The sequence below is a fragment of the Triturus cristatus genome, chromosome 3_1 (genome assembly GCF_964204655.1).
Source record: "Triturus cristatus chromosome 3_1, aTriCri1.1, whole genome shotgun sequence".
NCBI lineage: Eukaryota > Metazoa > Chordata > Amphibia > Caudata > Salamandridae > Triturus > Triturus cristatus.
The window spans coordinates 230342069-230361354 of NC_140583.1; the positions used below are offsets into that span (position 1 = coordinate 230342069).

General features: G+C 50.0%; 1 protein-coding gene across 5 annotated transcripts in view; it reads left to right on the forward strand.

The window, feature by feature from the left end:
* SLTM (SAFB like transcription modulator) overlaps positions 1-19286 on the forward strand; it is a 280914-nt gene that overhangs the window by 129584 nt on the left and 132044 nt on the right. For all 5 annotated transcript variants that reach the window (XM_085643750.1, XM_085643749.1, XM_085643748.1 and 2 more), the window contains one exon: positions 4265-4389. In XM_085643750.1, coding sequence (XP_085499876.1) covers positions 4265-4389 — 125 coding nt within the window. The remainder of the gene's footprint in view (positions 1-4264; positions 4390-19286) is intronic.

Sequence of the window (19286 nt, forward strand, 5' to 3'; positions counted from 1 at the left end):
CGCATTGCCAACACTCAGGCACTCTTGGCCCGATACGACGGGTCACACTACGATACACTAGAAACACTGCTAGAACACCTACCAGATGAATACAAAGATGGAGCGGAGCTCCTCATCAGAGAGGGACAACTCATTACCAATGCGTCCATCAAATACCCACTGGATGCAGCTGACACTGCAGCAAGGGCAATCAACACTAGTGTAATGTTGAGGAGACACGCATGGCTCAGGATATCAGGCTTCAAACCTGAAATTCAAAATAATATCTTGAATCAACCAGTCAATCCAGACTTTTTATTTGGCCCCGGGGTTGACACCACACTGGAAAAGATTAAAAAGGACACAAACTGCGAAATCTATGGGGGCTCTACAGTCGCAGCAGTTTCGGAGTGGCTCCTTTCATCGCCCCGGGAATAGAGGAGCAGCTAGAGGTCAGGGGTCCCAGCAGCAGTACAGTAAAGGAGGTACCCAGAGTACCTATAATAAAAACAATAGGGGTGGATATCGTGGATCCAGCACCAAAGGCAGAGGACGAGGACACTGCAACACCAGGTCCTCCGCCAATAACAAACAGTGACGTCTTGTCGCTGCCCCCCGCCCACATAACAACGGTCGGGGGGAGACTCCAACAGTTCCTGCCAGTCTGGAGATCCATCACCACAGACAGGTGGGTCAGAGAAATTGTCCAGTACGGTTATTTTCTGGAATTAACATCCAATCCACCCAACATACCACCAAGACACCGTCCTATGTCCGCAGAGCACTTGACATTATTGCAGCAAGAAGTACGACGTATGCTGCAAAAAGGAGCCATAGAGCTCGTGCCTATGGAACAGCGGGGGTCAGGGGTGTACTCTCTGTACTTCTTAATCCCAAAAAAGGACGGGTCTTTACGACCTATACTAGACCTCCGCCCACTCAACCAATGCATTCTGTCAGAGCATTTTCATATGCTCACCCTCCAGCAGGTTCTGCCGTTACTCAGTCAGGGAGACTTCCTAGCAACACTAGATTTGAAGGATGCGCATTTCCACATACCCATACACCCATCACACAAAAAATATCTCGGGTTCACTCTTCAGGATCAGCATTATCAGTTCAAAGTACTCCCTTTCGGGGTGACAACAGCACCCAGAGTTTTCACAAAGTGCCTAGCGACAGTGGCTGCACACTTAAGGAGACAGCACATTCACGTCTTCCCTTACCTGGACGACTGGCTTGTTCAGGCAAAGCCAGCCCAGCAGTTTGCCAGCCACATATCCCACACCACTCACCTTCTTCACAATCTGGGATTCTCACTAAATTATCAAGTCACATCTTCAACCCGCCCATGTACGGCAGTACCTGGGCGCGACCATAGACACTCTGGCTGCCAAAGCTCAGCCAAATTTAGCGAGAATCAACAGCATGCAACTGCTGATAAAAGTTCAGACCTCAACACTCCTTTCCAGCGCGAGTGTTCATGCAGTTGATAGGCATGATGGCCTCCTGCATCTTCATAGTCCCACACGCGAGACTACATATGCGCCCGCTTCAGGAGTGCTTGGCACGTCAATGGAATCACTCAAGGACAGTTGAAAGACCTAGTGTTGGTGAGTGGTCGGCCATACAAATCTCTGCATTGGTGGAATCCACAAAACCTTTGCAAGGGCCGACCTTTCCAAGAGCCTGTTCCACAAATAATACTGACGGCGGACGCATCACTCCAAAGATGGGGAGCTCATGTACTCAATTACACAGTGCAGGGACTATGGACGACACAGCAACAGAAGACGCACATCAACCTTCTGGAACTGATGGCTATCTTCCTGGCAATGAAGGCATTCAAAGTGCACCTGTGCAACAAAGTCGTGTTGATCCGGACGGACAACATGGCTGCCATGTACTACATACAGAAGCAGGGAGGAACACTCTCCACAGTTGTCTCACCTGGCTCAGAGCATGTGGAGGTGGGCCATTCAGAGGAACATGTTCCTCATGGCAGAGCACCTCCCAGGCAAGGACAACCAAATGGCGGATCTGCTCAGCAGACAGCCACCAAATGCACGAGTGGGAGCTACATCCATCAGTACTCCAACCGTACTTCCAGCAGTGGGGTCATCCAGAGATAGACCTATTCGCCACAAGGGAAAACGCAAAATGCCAAAGCTTTGCCGCCAGGTTTCCGCATCCACAGTCGCAGGGCAATGCGATATGGGTGAACTGGTCAGGCAGATTTGCGTACGCTTTTCCCCCAGCGCCATTAATACCGCTAGTGGCACGCAAACTAAGGCAACACTCAATGACACTAATCCTGGTTGCTCCAATGTGGGCACGCCAGCCATGGTACACCACGTTACTAGAACTTTCCGTGGTGCCGCCTCAAACTGCGGCTAACACCCAAACTTTTAACACAGAACCATGGCGAAATTCAGGACCCAGATCCGCAACAGCTGAACCTGGCAATCTGGCTCCTGAAGTCTTAGAGTTCGGCTACCTGAACCTGCCTCCAGAATGTATGAATATCAAGGAGGCCAGGAGACCCACGACCAGAGCTTGCTATGCGGCTAAATGGAAAAGATTTGTCATTTACTGTAAAAACAATGACATTAATCCGCTGGATGCATCCATTCAGAACATCATCTGTTACCTGTTACACTTATACAGATGCAATCGGGCATACAGCTCCATACACTAGATGTAAAGAGGGCCCTCGTACTATATAGACAGGACAAAGGATTTTAGGAAAACAAAACATCTGTTTGTTGCCTTTTCTCCACAACACAAGGGCAGCACCATTTCCAAAGCAGGGATAGCCAGATGGATCGTTAAATGTATTCAAATTTGCTATGAAAAAGCTAAACGCACATTAACGATTCCTCCCAGAGCCCATTCAACACGAAAGTTAGGGGCGTCCGTGGCTTTCCTAGGGAACATTCCTTTGCAGGAAATATGTAGAGCAGCCACATGGTCCACTATACATACATTTACCAAACACTACTGTGTAGATGTACACTCAAAACAGCAGGCTGCTGTAGGACAGGCTGTTCTCAAAACTCTTTTTCAGACTGCTGCAGCTGGCACGGGCAGCCGCCGCTAATGGAGGGACTGCTATATAATCTATGCACAGATATGAATTCAGCAGCCCACATGCCTCGAACTGAATATGCTACTTACCAGTATGCATCTGTTCTTGGCATGTTGGGCTGCTGACATTCATATCGCCCACCATCCTCCCCGGCGCCTGTAGCGGCTGCAGCACTCAGAATTACTGTATAGCATGGTCATCCCTTACTGCATCTACTCCATCACTGCCACAATGGCAAAAAACAATCTGAGGATGGAGAGGATGCCCATGCGCACTGTGGTCCAGGGGAGGAGCCACCTATCTCGTGATACTTAGACTCTTCCAGGACAACAATGTGCAATCATCCGGACCCAACACTAGGCGGCAATCTATGCACAGATATGAATGTCAGCAGCCCTACATGCCAAGAACAGATGCATACTGGTAAGTAGCATATTCGTACATTATTTGTACTTGTACTGATTATGCACAGAATGGGATCGATGTGGATGTTAAGGGATAAATCTGTGTTTATTATTTAATCCAGAATGGAAACCCTTTTGAGGTATGGTTATGTTAAACGTGTATTAAAAATGCACTTTGAACGTGGAGCAAATTGTGACCTCATGGACTGTCATTGTACCAAGTGAGTCGTATTCATGACTGTACTGTATTGTTTGGAAATGTTCTGTAAAATAAATTGAGAACAAAAAAATCACGAGTCTTTGAGGGTTGCAAGTTGTGTGACTGAAGGTGAGATTCCCAACTCCCCTCACATGCAGAGGACGTTCATCTCAACAAGTAGGGTTAGTGGAAGGCTTTCTTCATGTGTCACAGCAGAACACTTATATTGACACGTCGCTATCCTGCACTCCAGGACCCGTCATGGTCTGCCTCTGGAGGAGCAGGTGCTTTTCAGACAGTGTTTATGGATTCTCATCAGTCTGCTAGAAACATTATTGTAGCTTTTGTGTTCCAGTTTGTGTAATCAATTATTTGGCACCTACTGGGCACACGTAAGCCTTTAAAATGTGCAGTGCTAGGCAACTATAGAACCTGGATTTTAATTTGCCTAGCATTTTCAGTGAAGTTTATTCACTTTTGCAATTATCACCTTAAGAGATCTATATGTTAATATCAAAGCATTAAAAAGATTGACAGGTAGCTTAGCTAGCTTAGGCTTTGAAGAATCTGATAAATGTTGTTAATTTCCTGAAGGAACGACGCAAAGAAGCAGAGCGTATAGCTCGTGAACGTGCAGAACTTCGCCGTCAGCAGGAACAGCTTCGTTTTGAGCAGGCAAAGAGAAATTCTTTAAAACGTCCTCGTGATGTAGACCACAGGTATGTCACATACTTTTTGGGAGCAGTTTTGTTTATATTTTTATCTTGCTTAGTGGTGCAGTTGTTTGCATACCCATTGTTACCAATTCTTTAAAATATTCATATGACTTTGGCTTTTCCCAGAGGGGTATCACACTAACCTGTTGCCTTTGACAGCATGTAGGAAAGTGGCCCTTTTTGCATGGTTACCCCCAACATTTTTGCCAGATGCGCGATGCCAACTTGACAGGGTGTGCTGTGATCCTGCTAACTAGGCTCCAGAACCTGTGTTTTTTTCCTAAAACTGTACATTTGTACCCAAAATTGGCTCACCTCTGGGCCACCTGTAAGTCGCTTGTTAAATGTACCCCTGGTACCAAGTGACTTGTGACCAGAGAGCCCTGTGAGGGTTGCAATCATGAGGCTTGTGGCCCCCCTCTTCCATACTAGGCGGTGTAGATAACCCAGGGAAGGGACCCATTGGTCCTAACCTGCACACTCCTGTAACGCTCCTAAATCTAGTATTTGGGGCACGCCTGAACATTGCCTCTTCAGATTGGACGTGACTAGGACCGAAGAGTCGTGCTGCAGAAGAAAACTGCTTTGGCCCCAGCCCTACTAGCCTGTCTCCTGCTCTGAACCCCTGCAACCTGAACCCGGTGTCTCGCAGCCATCTGCCTCCAAGAACCCCAGGAACCTGTCCTGCCTTCCTAAAGAACTGCTATCTCCAGTGGACACCGGATTTGTCCAACAGCAACCCAGTATTCCAGTGTTCGAGGCATGTGGGCTGCTGAATTCATATCTGTGCATAGATCGCCGCCTAGTGTTGGGTCCGGATGTTTGCACGTTGTTGTCCTGGAAGAGTCTTCGAAGTATCCTGGGATAGGTGACTCCTCCCCTGGACTACAGTGCGCATGGGCATCCTCTCCATCCTCAGATTTTTTTCCGCCATTGGGTTCGGATGTGTTATCTTGACTCAAGTTAGGAAAACCTGTTTTCAGGCCAAAAGGCCTTTAGCTCGCGTCGGTACTGTTTTCTATCGGTATCGATAGTATCTTTGTTAGTTTACTAACTTCTAGAACAAACTTTCGCATCTTACCCGACCGTCGATTCGACATCAGCGATGGAATCGAGGACACCATTCAAGAGGTGTCCGGTATGCAATGCGAAATACCCCCACGTCGACGTCCATCCGGTGTGCAACAAATGCCTCTCACCGGATCACGACGAATCTACATGCATGGCCTGTGCCACATTTCGATCCAAGAAGACTCTACGGAATTGACGAGCGGCGAGACTCGAGGCGCAGCAAGCGGCACCGGCCCCGGCCGACCTCTTCAACGCCGAGACCGAAGATGTCGAAGAAGTGGAGAACCTACCCTCCAGTCCCATTTCCGAACATGACTCCGGATCGGAAGACGTCGACGAAACACTTTCACAGAGATGAAGACGACACTGAGGTAGGAGACTACAATGAGGCCTTAGGGGCCGAAGAGAGTAGCTCCGGTGACGAGCAAGGCCTACCCGTTCAGACTGAAGAAAGCCCAGTGCAACAGTCTATGGCTCCGGTCGAGGGATCGCCTTCGGGCCTTACCCAAGACCTAGCCCGCAGGTCTTCGGCCCCGGCCTCGGACATTCAGCGGCAGCCATTAATGCCCAAAGTGGCTGGTTTCCCTTCTTTAAAACCGAAAGCTGTGTTGGTTCACTTGAAACCGAAACTGGCGCTGGTCGGATCGAGGCCCTCCACACCTTCGACGCCAGCAACACACATCGGCACCGAGCGCACCAAACGAGACTTCGGTGCCGAACTCGAAGCGGCCGACGTCGGAGTCGACATAAGGAAGAAGGCCTTCGGTACCACCAAACCTGCTCGGCTCCCGGCACCGACGCAATCGACTCCGACCCCAAAGGTCAAGCAGCCTGCTGCGTCTCACACCGCTTCCACGGCGACATCTAAGCCACAATCATCGAAGAAGTCGACGGCCACTCCCGCCCCTCGGCTCGATGACCCACCGGCGCCGAAAAAATCCACGACCGCCTCCACAGAACCGGTCGGTGCGAAAGACTCGAGGGCGCTCCAAACGCGACCCATTGCTGCGCAAAGCACCAAAAAGAAAATGGTCCTCCAGGACACGTCGGGCTCCGAGCCAATTAAAGCTCCAGCAGCCTCTTCGACACCAGCCAACATTACTTTTGGCCTGCCACCATCCACGGCCCCGAAAATGTTCCAAATCAGGACACGGGTGACCCATACCACGATCACGCCTGCCGAACGCTCTGCAGAGACGTCTCCATCGCATATAATCGACGCCGACACCAGCAGGATGATTATCCACAAACGGAAAATAACTTCGGAGCCGGCTTTGGACTCCTTCAAGATTCCACTCAAAAGAAAGCTGCCTGTGGCTTCAGAACCAGTTCTTTACGAACCTTTCCACTCACCCTACCAGGATCCACAATCCTTCTCTCCCACACACTCCGACACGGATGCGTTGGGGGACTACATGGGTGACCAAGTCCCCTACCCCGGAGACATGGACCCTGACGGCCAACAGGACCCTGATCAAACTTGGGATGACCCTGTGGACCCAGGTGCACCTATGGATGCACAAGACCCGCAACTCTATGGAGCAAAAACATCCCCCACAGAGGACACAGCAGCGTTCAACGCTCTAATTGAACGTGCTGCGGCCAATCATGGGGTGCAACTTCACTCGGACACCGTCGAGGACGACTTTCTTATGGATACTTTTGCATCCTCAAAGAAATATAAAAACTCTACCCATGTTGAAGGGTGTCCTCAAACCAGCAAAGGACATCTTCAAGGAACCCACCAGGGCAAGAGTGATAAACCCCAGGATTGACAAAAAATACAGATCAGCGCCTGGGGACCCTACTTACATCAGAGGCCAATTACCTCTGGATTCCATTGTCGTTGCGAATGCTCGCAAGAGGGCACACTCACAAACAACAGGTGACGCTCCTCCCCCGGACAAAGAGTCCAAGGTGTTGGAGACCTCTGGCAAACGGGTTGCCGCCCAGGCAGCCAACATATGGCGCATTGCCAATACTCAAGCACTCCTCGCTCGCTACGATAGAGCGCACTACGACACATTAGAGCAGCTAATCCAACATCTCCCTTACCAATTCAGAGAAGGTGCAGAGATCCTCATCAGGGAGGGACAGCTCCTCACAAACTCATCCATCAAGTGCGCGCTGGATGCCGCAGACACAGCTGCCAGGGCCATAAACACTAGCGTCCTGCTGCGACGACATGCCTGGTTACGAATCTCCGGATTCAAACCTGAGGTGCAAAACAACATACTCAACCAGCCTGTCAACCCCGACTATTTATTCGGCCCGGAGGTTGACACCACCCTAGAGAAAATAAAGAAGGACACGGACACTGCAAAGTCCATGGGGGCTCTCCAAACTCAGTCCTTTCGGAGCGGCTCCTTTCGTCGCCCCGGAAATAGGGGAGCAGGTAGAGGACAGGGGTCACAGCAAACATACAACAAGAGCAATACACAAACCACCTACGATAAAAACACCCGGGGTGGATATCGTGGCTCCAGTACAAAGGGCAGAGGACGCGGCTACGGAAACACCAGGTCCTCCCCCAAGAACAAGCAGTGACGCCCTCTCCCTTCCTCCCGACCACATAACACCTGTCAGGGGAAGGCTACAAAGGTTCCTGTCCACGTGGAACTCCATCACGACGGACAGGTGGGTCAAAGATATTGTCAAATACGGTTACTGTCTAGAACTAACCTCCACTCCACCCACAATACCTCCAAAAAACCGTCCTATGTCCTCAGAGCACTTAACGCTCTTGCAGCAGGAGGTGCAAAGCATGCTTCTAAAAGGCGCAATAGAGGTCGTACCCGTCCACGAGCAAGGTACGGGGGTGTACTCCCTGTACTTTTTAATACCGAAGAAGGACGGGTCACACAGACCTATATTAGACCTGAGACCCCTAAACAGATACATTCTTTCCGAGCATTTTCACATGCTCACTCTCCAGCAAGTCCTCCCGCTGCTCAAGCAGGGAGACTTTCTAGCCACACTGGACCTCAAGGATGCGTATTTCCACATACCCCTTCACCCATCACACAAAAAATACCTCCGGTTCACTGTTCAAGGACAGCACTACCAATTCAGAGTCCTTCCCTTCGGCGTGACAACGGCACCAAGGGTGTTTACAAAGTGCCTAGCTACTGTGGCGGCACATCTACGGAGGCAGCACATACACGTCTACCCTTACCTGGACGACTGGCTCGTTCAAGCGAAGTCAGCCCATCAATGTGCCAGCCACATCTCCCGCACCATTCACCTCCTTCACAGTCTGGGGTTCTCACTAAATTACCCAAAATCCCATCTGCAGCCCGCACACGTACAACAGTACCTAGGTGCGACTATAGACACTGGCGGCCACAGCTCAGCCAAATTTAGTGAGACTCAACAGCATGCAAATGCTGATTTCCAAGTTCAAACCACAACACTCCCTGCCCGCGCGAGTGTTCATGCAGTTGATAGGCATGATGGCCTCCTGCATCTTCATAGTCCCACACGCGAGACTACATATGCGCCCGCTTCAGGAGTGCTTAGCACGTCAGTGGAATCACTTTCAAGGACAGTTGAAAGACCTAGTGTTGGTGAGCGGTCGGGCATACAACTCTCTGCATTGGTGGAATCCACAAAACCTTTGCAAGGGCCGACCGCTCCAAGAGCCTGTCCCACAGATAATACTGACGGCGGGCGCGTCTCTCCAGGGATGGGGAGCTCATGTACTCCATTACACAGTGCAGGGACTATGGACACAACAACAAAAGAAGATGCACATCAACCTTCTAGAGCTAATGGCGATCTTCCTCGCTATGAAAGCATTCAAAGTACACTTGTGCAACAAAGTTGTGTTGATCCGGACGGACAACATGACTGCCATGTACTACATACAGAAGCAGGGAGGAACACACTCTCCACAGTTGTCTCATCTGGCTCAGAGCATGTGGAAGTGGGCCATTCAGAGGAACATATTCCTCATGGCGGAACACCTCCCCGGCAAAGACAACCAGATGGCAGATCTGCTCAGCAGACAGTCACCAGATGCACGAGTGGGAGCTACATCCGTCAGTACTCCAACTGTACTTCCAACAGTGGGGTCATCCAGAGATAGACCTATTCGCCACAAGGGAAAACGCAAAATGCCAAAACTTTGCCGCCAGGTTCCCACATCCGCAGTCACAGGGCAATTCGATATGGATGAACTGGTCCGGCAGATTTGCGTACGCTTTTCCCCCAGCGCCATTAATACCGCTAGTGGCAAGCAAACTGCGACAGCACTCACTGACACTCATCCTAGCTGCTCCCACATGGGCACGCCAACCATGGTACACCACCTTTCTAGAACTTTCCGTGGTGCCGCATCAAAAGCTGCGGATCAAACCCGCACTTTTAACGCAGAACCATGGCGAAATTCAGCACCCAGATCCGCAACAGCTGAACCTGGCAATCTGACTCCTGAAGTCTTAGTTTGGCTACCTAAACCTGCCACCTGAATGTATGGATATCAAGGAGGCCAGAAGACCCACTACCAGAGCTTGCTATGCAGCTAAATGGAAGAGGTTTGTCATTTACTGCAACAACAATGACATTAACCCGCTGGACGCATCCATTCAAAACATCTGTTATCTCTTACACTTGTACCGATGCAATCTGGCATACAACTCCATACGTATCCATTTAACCGCGATAGCAGCCTATCTTCAAAACTGGCAGCACCTCTTTATTCAGAGTGCCTGCCATCAAAGCGTTCTTAGAGGGACTCATTCCCCCAAGACACCCACCGGCACCAGTGTGGAACCTCAATGTGGTCCTCACCAGATTAATGGGTCCACCTTTTGAACCTCTCCATTCATGTGAGATTCAATTCCTCACCTGGAAAGTAGCTTTCTTAGTGGCAATCACTTCGTTAAGAAGAGTTAGTGAACTCCAGGCACTAACCATTCAAGAGCCATTCATACAGGTTCATGCAAACAGAGTTGTACTACGTACCAACGTTTCAAACAGAGAGAGGGACCCCTGTACCAAGGGAGAGGGGTGCCAAGCAAGACCGTTAGTCAGAAAAAGGAAGATCTCCCTTGGATCTATATATGCCAACAATCATTCAAACACACAAAACTTTAAACAAATGGCAGGGTAAGAATCGGCATCAATGAAACAAGCTACAAAATAGTTAATTTATTAAAATAAGTCACAATGATATCCCACACAGCAAGCAGTTGTACACATCAGTTAAACAGTTGAAAAACAATGTTCGAGGCATATGAGCTGCAGATTGTACACTTAGCATAGATCGCCATCTGGTGTTGGGCCCGGATGTTTGCAGTTTGTTTTTCTTCTTGGACAGTCTTTGGAAGTCACGAGTTTGGTGACTCCTCCTTCGGTCCGTACTGCGCATGGGCTTCGGCTCCATCCTCAGATTGTTTTTTTCCGCCATCGGGCTCGGATGTGATACTTCGTGCTCCGGCTACGAACTTCTACGGTTCCAGTCTCGACGGAAAATCCTCGTTTCTTCGAGTTTCTTCATCATCTTCATCTCTCGAAGCGGCACTTTTCTCCATCCCGTACATCGGCACCGGCCTTCGGGCCCTCCTCGACTCCGGTCCCGGCCGATGGAAAGGACTCCGTTCAAAAAGTGCCCAAAATGTGGGTCTAAATTTCCCCACACCGACCTCCATCAGGTGTGTAATCTTTGCCTCTCGCCGAAAACTCCTTCGACGCCGAAAAAACCGGAGGCCCCAAAAAAGCATGGCGCACACAAACCATCGAAGCCCTCGGTTACGAAATCACCGGTGCCGACGGACGATTCGGCGCCATTGGCTCTGTTTACACCAGACCCTTTACAAAAGACTCTGTCCAAAGATCCAAAGACTGGGCTATTGACTTTAATTATCAAGAAAAGACGCCTTGATACTCCGGCTCCTCCTCCACCACCCAAACGGAAGGACTCTGCTACTTCTCCCCTCAGAGTGCCCTCCCCACTACCGCCTCCCCTACCTCCTCCACCCCCTCCCAGGTCTCCGCCACCTTTACCTCACTACTCTCCGACCCCGTCCCCAGATCCGGATGACTGGGACCCGGACAATTATCCGGCGGACGCCCCAATGGATCCCACTCCACCAGGGACCCCAGACCCATGGGAGGATTACAATAACCCTGATGTACCCGATATTCCTCAGGACGACCTATACCCATCCAGGCCGTCTCCTCCAGAGGACTCCTTAGGGTTCCATCATTTAGTGCAGAGAGCAGCACACTACCATGGGGTGGACATGCACACTGAACCAGTGGAAGACGACTTCTTTCTGGATACATTTGACATACAGGACAAATCCACTTCTATCTTACCCATGCTTAAGGGTGTCACCAAGCATGCCGCAGAGGTGTTCAAAGACCCTGTCAGGGCCAGGGTACTAAACCCTAGAATAGAGAAAAAGTATAAGGCGGCACCCACAGACCCTGCATACATTAAGGGCCCTGCTCCCTTAGATTCCCTAGTTGTGTCCACAGCTAGAAAGCGGGCTAACTCCCAGTCCTCAGGAGAAGCCCCACCGCCAGACAAGGAATCCAAACTCCTAGACGCGTCTGGCAAGCGCACCGCCTCTCAAGCTGCAAACATGTGGCGCATTGCAAACACACAAGCGCTACTTGCGCGCTATGACAGAGCACACTACGACGAACTTGAGGCTCTTATGCAGCACCTTCCCGAGAAACACAAGCGTAGGGCTCATGAGCTAATACAGGAGGGTAAACTCATTACAAACACCTCCATTAAGTGTGCCCTCGATGCAGCCGACACTGCTTCTAGAGCCATAAATACCAGTGTCCTGCTTCGTCGCCATGCCTGGCTCAGGATCTCAGGGTTTAAGCCTGAAGTCCAGGCGTCCATACTCAATCACCCCTTTGACAAACAAACTCTCTTTGGGCCCAAGGTAGACGAAGCGTTGGAAAAGATGAAAAAGGACACAGACACAGCAAAGTCTATGGGGGCACTCCAAACGCAAGCCTCTAAACGTTCCTTTCGACGCTCCTCCTTTCGTGGCACAGGCAGAGGCTTCTCCACCGATAGCACCTCTACCTCCTACAAAACCCCTCCTCAAAATACCTTTTCAAAGGGCAACCAAAGGGGTGGTTACAGAGGCAACAACAATAAGGGCAGGGGCAAAACTAACTACACCCGTTCTGCCACCCTGCCCACACAATGACTTCCCTCCGCTCCCCCCAGACCATTCCACTCCGGTCGGGGGCAGACTACAAAACTTTATCCACGCATGGGAGTCCATAACATCGGACAAATGGGTGACCCAAATCATTCGGTCAGGGTACTGTCTCGAGCTAACATCTACCCCACCCAATATCCCACCAAGGCACCGCCCAATGTCTCAAGAACATTCCACACTGCTCAAACAGGAGGTACTCTCCCTCCTCCAAAAACACGCTATAGAGCAGGTCCCCATCAATCAGCAAAATCTAGGGGTTTACTCCCTATATTTCCTAATACCAAAGAAAGACGGGACCCTTAGGCCCATTCTGGACCTCCGGCCTCTAAATGCCTACATACATTCAGACCATTTCCATATGGTCACCCTACAACAAGTCCTCCCGCTCCTCTGTCAGGGAGACTTTCTCACAACCTTGGATCTGAAAGACGCATACTTTCACATTCCAATACACCCCTCTCACAGGAAATACCTCGGGTTCGTGGTGGACGGGCAACATTACCAATTCACGGTTCTCCCCTTCGGGGTCACCACCGCACCACGGGTGTTTACCAAATGCCTAGCGGTAGTAGCAGCACACCTCAGACGTCAACACATTCACGTCTTCCCTTACTTAGACGACTGGCTGATAAAAGCCGCGTCTTACCACCAATGCGTGCAGCATACAAACAGCACCATCCAACTGCTCCACCAGCTAGGCTTCACGGTGAACTACCAAAAGTCCCACCTCATACCATCTCACACAAAGCAATATCTCGGGGCCACTATAGACACCTCCAAAGGTATTGCCTATCCAAACTCAGCCAGAATCACAAGCATTCAAGCCTTACGCAAAACATTCCTTCCCCAACACTCTCTTCCAGCAAGTGTTCATGAAGCTCCTAGGAATGATGGCGTCTTGCATCTTTATAGTGCCCCATGCAAGACTACACATGCGTCCACTTCAAGAGTGCCTAGCACAACAGTGGAACCAGGCCCAGGGTCAGCTGACGGATCTGGTGTTGGTGGACGGCCGCACACATCACTCTCTGCAGTGGTGGAACACCACAAACCTTTCCAAAGGGCGGCCGTTCCTGGACCCGGTTCCTCAGGTGATTCTAACAGCGGACGCATCGCTCTCCGGCTGGGGAGCGCACCTCCTACACCTCACAATGCAAGGTCTATGGACGCCACAGCAAAAATTGCTCCACATCAACCATCTGGAGCTCTTGGCGATCTTTCTAGCCCTAAAATCTTTCCAAAAACAGATTTGGGGCAAAGCAGTCCTCATTCGCACAGACAACATGACTGCAATGTATTATATCCAAAAACAGGGGGGGGACACTCTCCCCAGCTCTCCCGCTTAGCCCAGAGCATATGGAGATGGGCAATTCCCCAAAACATCTTTCTCCTGGCACAACACGTTCCAGGCGTACAAAACACCATGGCAGATCTGCTCAGCAGACAAACGCAACAACTACACGAATGGGAACTGCATCCACAAGTTCTTCAGCCATTCTTCCAACAGTGGGGGCATCCTCAGATAGACCTCTTCGCCACCCACAAACAAAAAATGCCCAAGCTTCGCCGCCAGATACCCACACCCATTGTCCAAGGGCAATGCGATATGGATGAACTGGTCAGGCAGATTTGCATACGCCTTTCCACCTCTCCCACTAATTCCATTAGTGGTCAGGAAGCTACAACAGCACTCCCTCACACTCATTCTGGTAGCTCCGACGTGGGCCAGGCAGCCGTGGTACACCACGCTACTACAACTATCAGTGGTACCACATCACTGCACCTATCCCCATGCCTCCTAACCCAGAACCATGGAGAAATCAGGCACCCGGACCCAGCTCAGCTCAACCTGGCGATCTGGCTCCTGAAATCCTAGAATTCGGATACCTTAATGTGAGAAAGTGGGTTTCTGTTGCAGTAACCCCCCCCCTTTTTTGCCTAATAGCTGATGCACTTTTCCTTGTTGTGCCCTGGGCTCCTGCCAATCAGGTGCCCAGGGCCTATGTTCCTTCCTTAAAACACACAAACTCCCAATTGGCAAACCCTGGCCACATGTCAGCCCCTGGTAAATGGTACCCTAGGTACCCAGGGCCTTGTGACCAGGGAAGGCCTCTAAGGGCTGCAGCACTCCTTGTGCCACCCTTAGAGGCCCTGTACCCTTACACACACACACTGCCTTTGCAGGCTGAGTGTCTGGGTGCAGGACAAAACAAAGAGTCGACATGGCACGCATCTCTGTGTGCCATGCCCATTACCTATACTGCCAAGGCATATGTCAGCCACCCCTCTGGCTGGGTGCCTTATGCCTATGGTGTGGGCACAGGAGCAGGAGCCCTGTGCCCCTACAGTACCCAGGTCCATTCCTGGGCACTGTAAGTACAGTGCTGCCTTTTACAAGTACATGGTGCTGAGAGCTCGTCAAACACGAACTCCACAGCACCATAATGGCAACACTGAAGACTGGGAAGTTTGGTATCAAACTTCTCAGCACATTAAACCCACACTGATGCCAGTGTGGGATTTAATGTACTAAGCACCCCAGAGGGCATCTTAGAGATGCCCCCTTACAGCTAACCTACAATCCACGTCTGCTCTGAGGCTGCCCAGGCTGCCACACAGCAGACACGTTGCTGGACCCCTGGGTGGGAGAGCCCCTGCTCTCCCGGGCCTGCAACAATGCACATCCTGGGTGAGGTGAGAAATCTCCTCCCCCAGGATGAGCAAAGGGAAGCTTCAAAGGCATGCCGCCAGTTGGAGTTTCCCCAGGCCACTGCAACCCCCCACTCTGGCAGGAAGCTTGGCCGGAAACCCCATACAAGGACAGGGGATGTGCCAGCCTGCCCACCCCACCCCTCAGGTGGGGGAGGCGAGGTGAAGCACATCTCCGGGCTCTCGCCATCTTGAAGATGGGAGGCCCTACCCTATCAGGATTAGGCTACTGCCCTCCTCCCACAGGAGAGAGGCAGGATAGGGGGTGTACCCACCCCAGGACAAGGACCCATTGGTCCCTGGCCTTCACCTACCTGTAACGCCCCTAAATCTAGTATTTAGGGGCCCCCTGAACCTTCCTTCCCCAGATTCCAGATAGAAACCTACAAGAAGAGCAAGAAGAAAAAAGACCTGCCCTGCAGCTGCTAAAAAGAGGAAGACACCAACTGCTTTGGCCCCAGCCCTACCGGCCTGTCGACCCTCGAACCTGCTCCTGCTCCAGCGCGGCATCTCTTGTGGCCAGCAACCTCAAAAACCCCGGAGGACCTGGCTACCTTTGACCTCTGATTCCCTGGGACTCCCATGAGTAGAGGCTCTACTCGAGAAACCTATTCCTAACTCCTGGCAGCAGCCCGGAACCGCGGACCCAACACACTCTGCACCAGCCAAGCCTGGCCAGTGCCGGAGTGGACAAAGACCCTGAGGACGACCCCACGGCGACTGTGACCCCGAGTCCGGCACCCAAGGACCCCCCTCGACATCCTGGACGAAGCCTGCAGCCTCAGAACCGAGTGCCACCCCAGCCGCGATCAACCAGAGGGTAAGATTCCCGACGTCAAAAGGCACCCCTGCACCCGGCGCCCTGCGGCCCCCTGTGCCCAATCCCGGGGTACCCACCTAACCTACAACTACCCAACTTACCCCTCGAAGTGGTGGTGGCACCGGAAACATCCTCGTCCCCGAGCCTGCAGCCTTTTTCCAAACCGGAACATTCCCATTGATTTCCATTGAGCGCCCGAAGGCTCAAAAGCACCCTGCACCCAGCCGCCCGAGTGGCCCTGGCAGTGCACTCTCTACACTAACTTACTTCCCCACTTGCCCTGAGTAAGTGACCAGGAGCCCAGCTCCCACAGACGCGTGGCTTGCCAGACAGCAGCCACCAACTAAGGCCCCCCTATCCCTCATAGGATAACATTGGGCCTAACTCACTCTGCACCCGGCCGTCCTGAAACCGCTGAGGGTGAACCAACTGTACCTACCTGACACTGGGGGACCCCTGAGTCTATGCCCGGAATTTCAACTCTGCCAGTCGAGTACTTACCCTTAAACCGCTAACTTCATTTTCCTCATAGGGTAACATTGACTGGCTTTTTCTTCAAAAATCTTCTAAGTGTGAACTTTTCAAAACTGTAAAAATTCACCAAAAATCAGCCAAGTGACAAAAACGAATTTACTCACCTGTTCCTGGGTGAGCTCCCAGTGCTGGATCTTGGTGCCCAGCCCTGACCCTGAAAAGTACTCACAACTATACTTACCTCTAACTCATTTTTCTCCCATAGGAAACCATTGTCTGCTTTTCTGTGAAAATTCTTCTAAGTGTCTATTTTTGCAAATTTGAAATATTCTTTTAAAATCGTACCATTTCTGCAAACAAAATTACTTACCTGTTTTTGATAAGGACCCCAGTCCTGGGTCTAGGCACCCAGTCCTGGATTACTAAAGTAACGATAAAGTACTCTACCTGCAATTTGAATTTCTTGCCATAGAGATCCATTGAATGTTTTCTGTGAAATATTTTCTAAGTGCTAACTTTTGAAATAGCTAAATATTATTTAAAAATCATTACAGTTATTAAGTCGACTTTCATCACTTGATTCTGAATACTGACCCCAGGCTGGTTCTAGGATCCAGACCTGGAATTCCAAAAGTAATCTGAAAAGTAATTTATTACAAATAACCTGAATTTACCATTGAGCTCAATGCATTGTTATGTTTAGGAGATAGGATTGTTTATTGCAACCAACTGTGACTGTTTACACAAATTTATTGCTTGAAACAAAAGTATTTATATTCAACCTCTCATTCTGAGAAAGTATATTTTTACCCCCTTTGTGGTTCTAAAAATAAAACAAGCATATATTTTATATATACAAACCATTGGCCTAGAGTTCAGTTATTGAGTGTGTGAAACCATTTGCTGACTGAGTGTGTACAATAAATGCTTTACACTGTCCTCTGGTACTGCCTTACTGCTCGACCAAGCTACCACTTTTGAGAGTAAGGTCATACCTAACTTTGACCTCTATCAGCCTCTGGGGGACTGTGGACTCTGTACACCCTGTACCTATTAGGGAACAGTATATACAGAGCCACTTTCTCACACTTAACCTTCCCCCTGATTGCATGAACATCATCATGGAAGCCAGACGTCCTACCACTAGAGCATGTTATGCCGCAAAGTGGAAAAGATTTGTTATTTACTGCCGTAACAATACAATCAACCCTTTAGATGCATCCATACAGCACATCATATGCTATCTGCTCCATCTTCACAGGTGTAACCTGGCATATTCATCCATACGCCTACACCTAGCAGCGATCGCTGCTTATCTACAAAACAGACAGCATTTATCACTCTTCAGAGTGCCCGCTATTAAAGCCTTCATGGAAGGCCTTAAACGAGTAATTCCTCCCAGGGCACCACCTTCCCCTGTATGGAATCTAAATTTAGTTCTTACACGACTAATGGGTCCGCCCTTCGAACCAATGTATAAATGCGAGCTACAGTTTCTCACCTGGAAAACAGCTTTTCTCGTAGCTATCACTTCCCTTAGAAGGGTTGGTGAAATACAAGCGTTCACTATACAGGAACCCTTCATACAAATACATCACAGCAAGGTCATACTTCGCACAAATCCGAAGTTCCTGTCCAAGGTCGTTTCCCCCTTCCATCTCAATCAATCGGTGGAATTACCGGTCTTCTTCTCGCAACCTCAATCTGTTGCAGAAAGGGCCTTACACACACTCGATGTAAAAAGGGCCTTGCTATACTACATACAAAGAACGCAACCCTTCAGGAAGACTAAACAATTGTTCGTCTCCTTCTCTCCACCACATAAAGGCAACCCCATTTCTAAATCAGGGATAGCTAGGTGGATTGTAAAATGCATACAGATTTGCTACCAAAAGGCAAAAAGAACATTATCTGTTCCGCCTAAAGCCCATTCTACAAGAAAGTTAGGGGCTTCTATGGCCTTTCTAGGGAATATACCCTTAGATGACATCTGCAAAGCAGCCACATGGTCTACACCGCACACCTTTACAAAACATTACTGTGTAGATGTGCATTCCAAGCAGCAAGCTAGAGTGGGCCAGGCTGTACTAAAGACACTATTTCAAACCACTGCAACGGATACCGGTGGTCGCCGCTAGGGTTGGGTACTGCTATATAATCTATGCTAAGTGTACAATCTGCAGCTCATATGCCTCGAACGGAATATGCTACTTACCAGTATGCATCTGTTCTTGGCATGTAGAGCTGCAGAGTTGTACACGCCCACCCGCCTCCCCGGCTACCTGTATCCGGTCCAGTACATCTTATTTAGATACTACACACATGGGTTTCTCACTGTGATTACCAAGCTCCATCATTTCCCTGTTGGCGAAAAGCAATCTGAGGATGGAGCCGAAGCCCATGCGCAGTACGGACCGAAGGAGGAGTCACCAAACTCGTGACTTCCAAAGACTGTCCAAGAAGAAAAACAAACTGCAAACATCCGGGCCCAACACCAGATGGCGATCTATGCTAAGTGTACAACTCTGCAGCTCTACATGCCAAGAACAGATGCATACTGGTAAGTAGCATATTCCTTCTCAAACATGTAAAATTAAAATCAATGGGAATTTTACATATGAAAAAGTGGCACA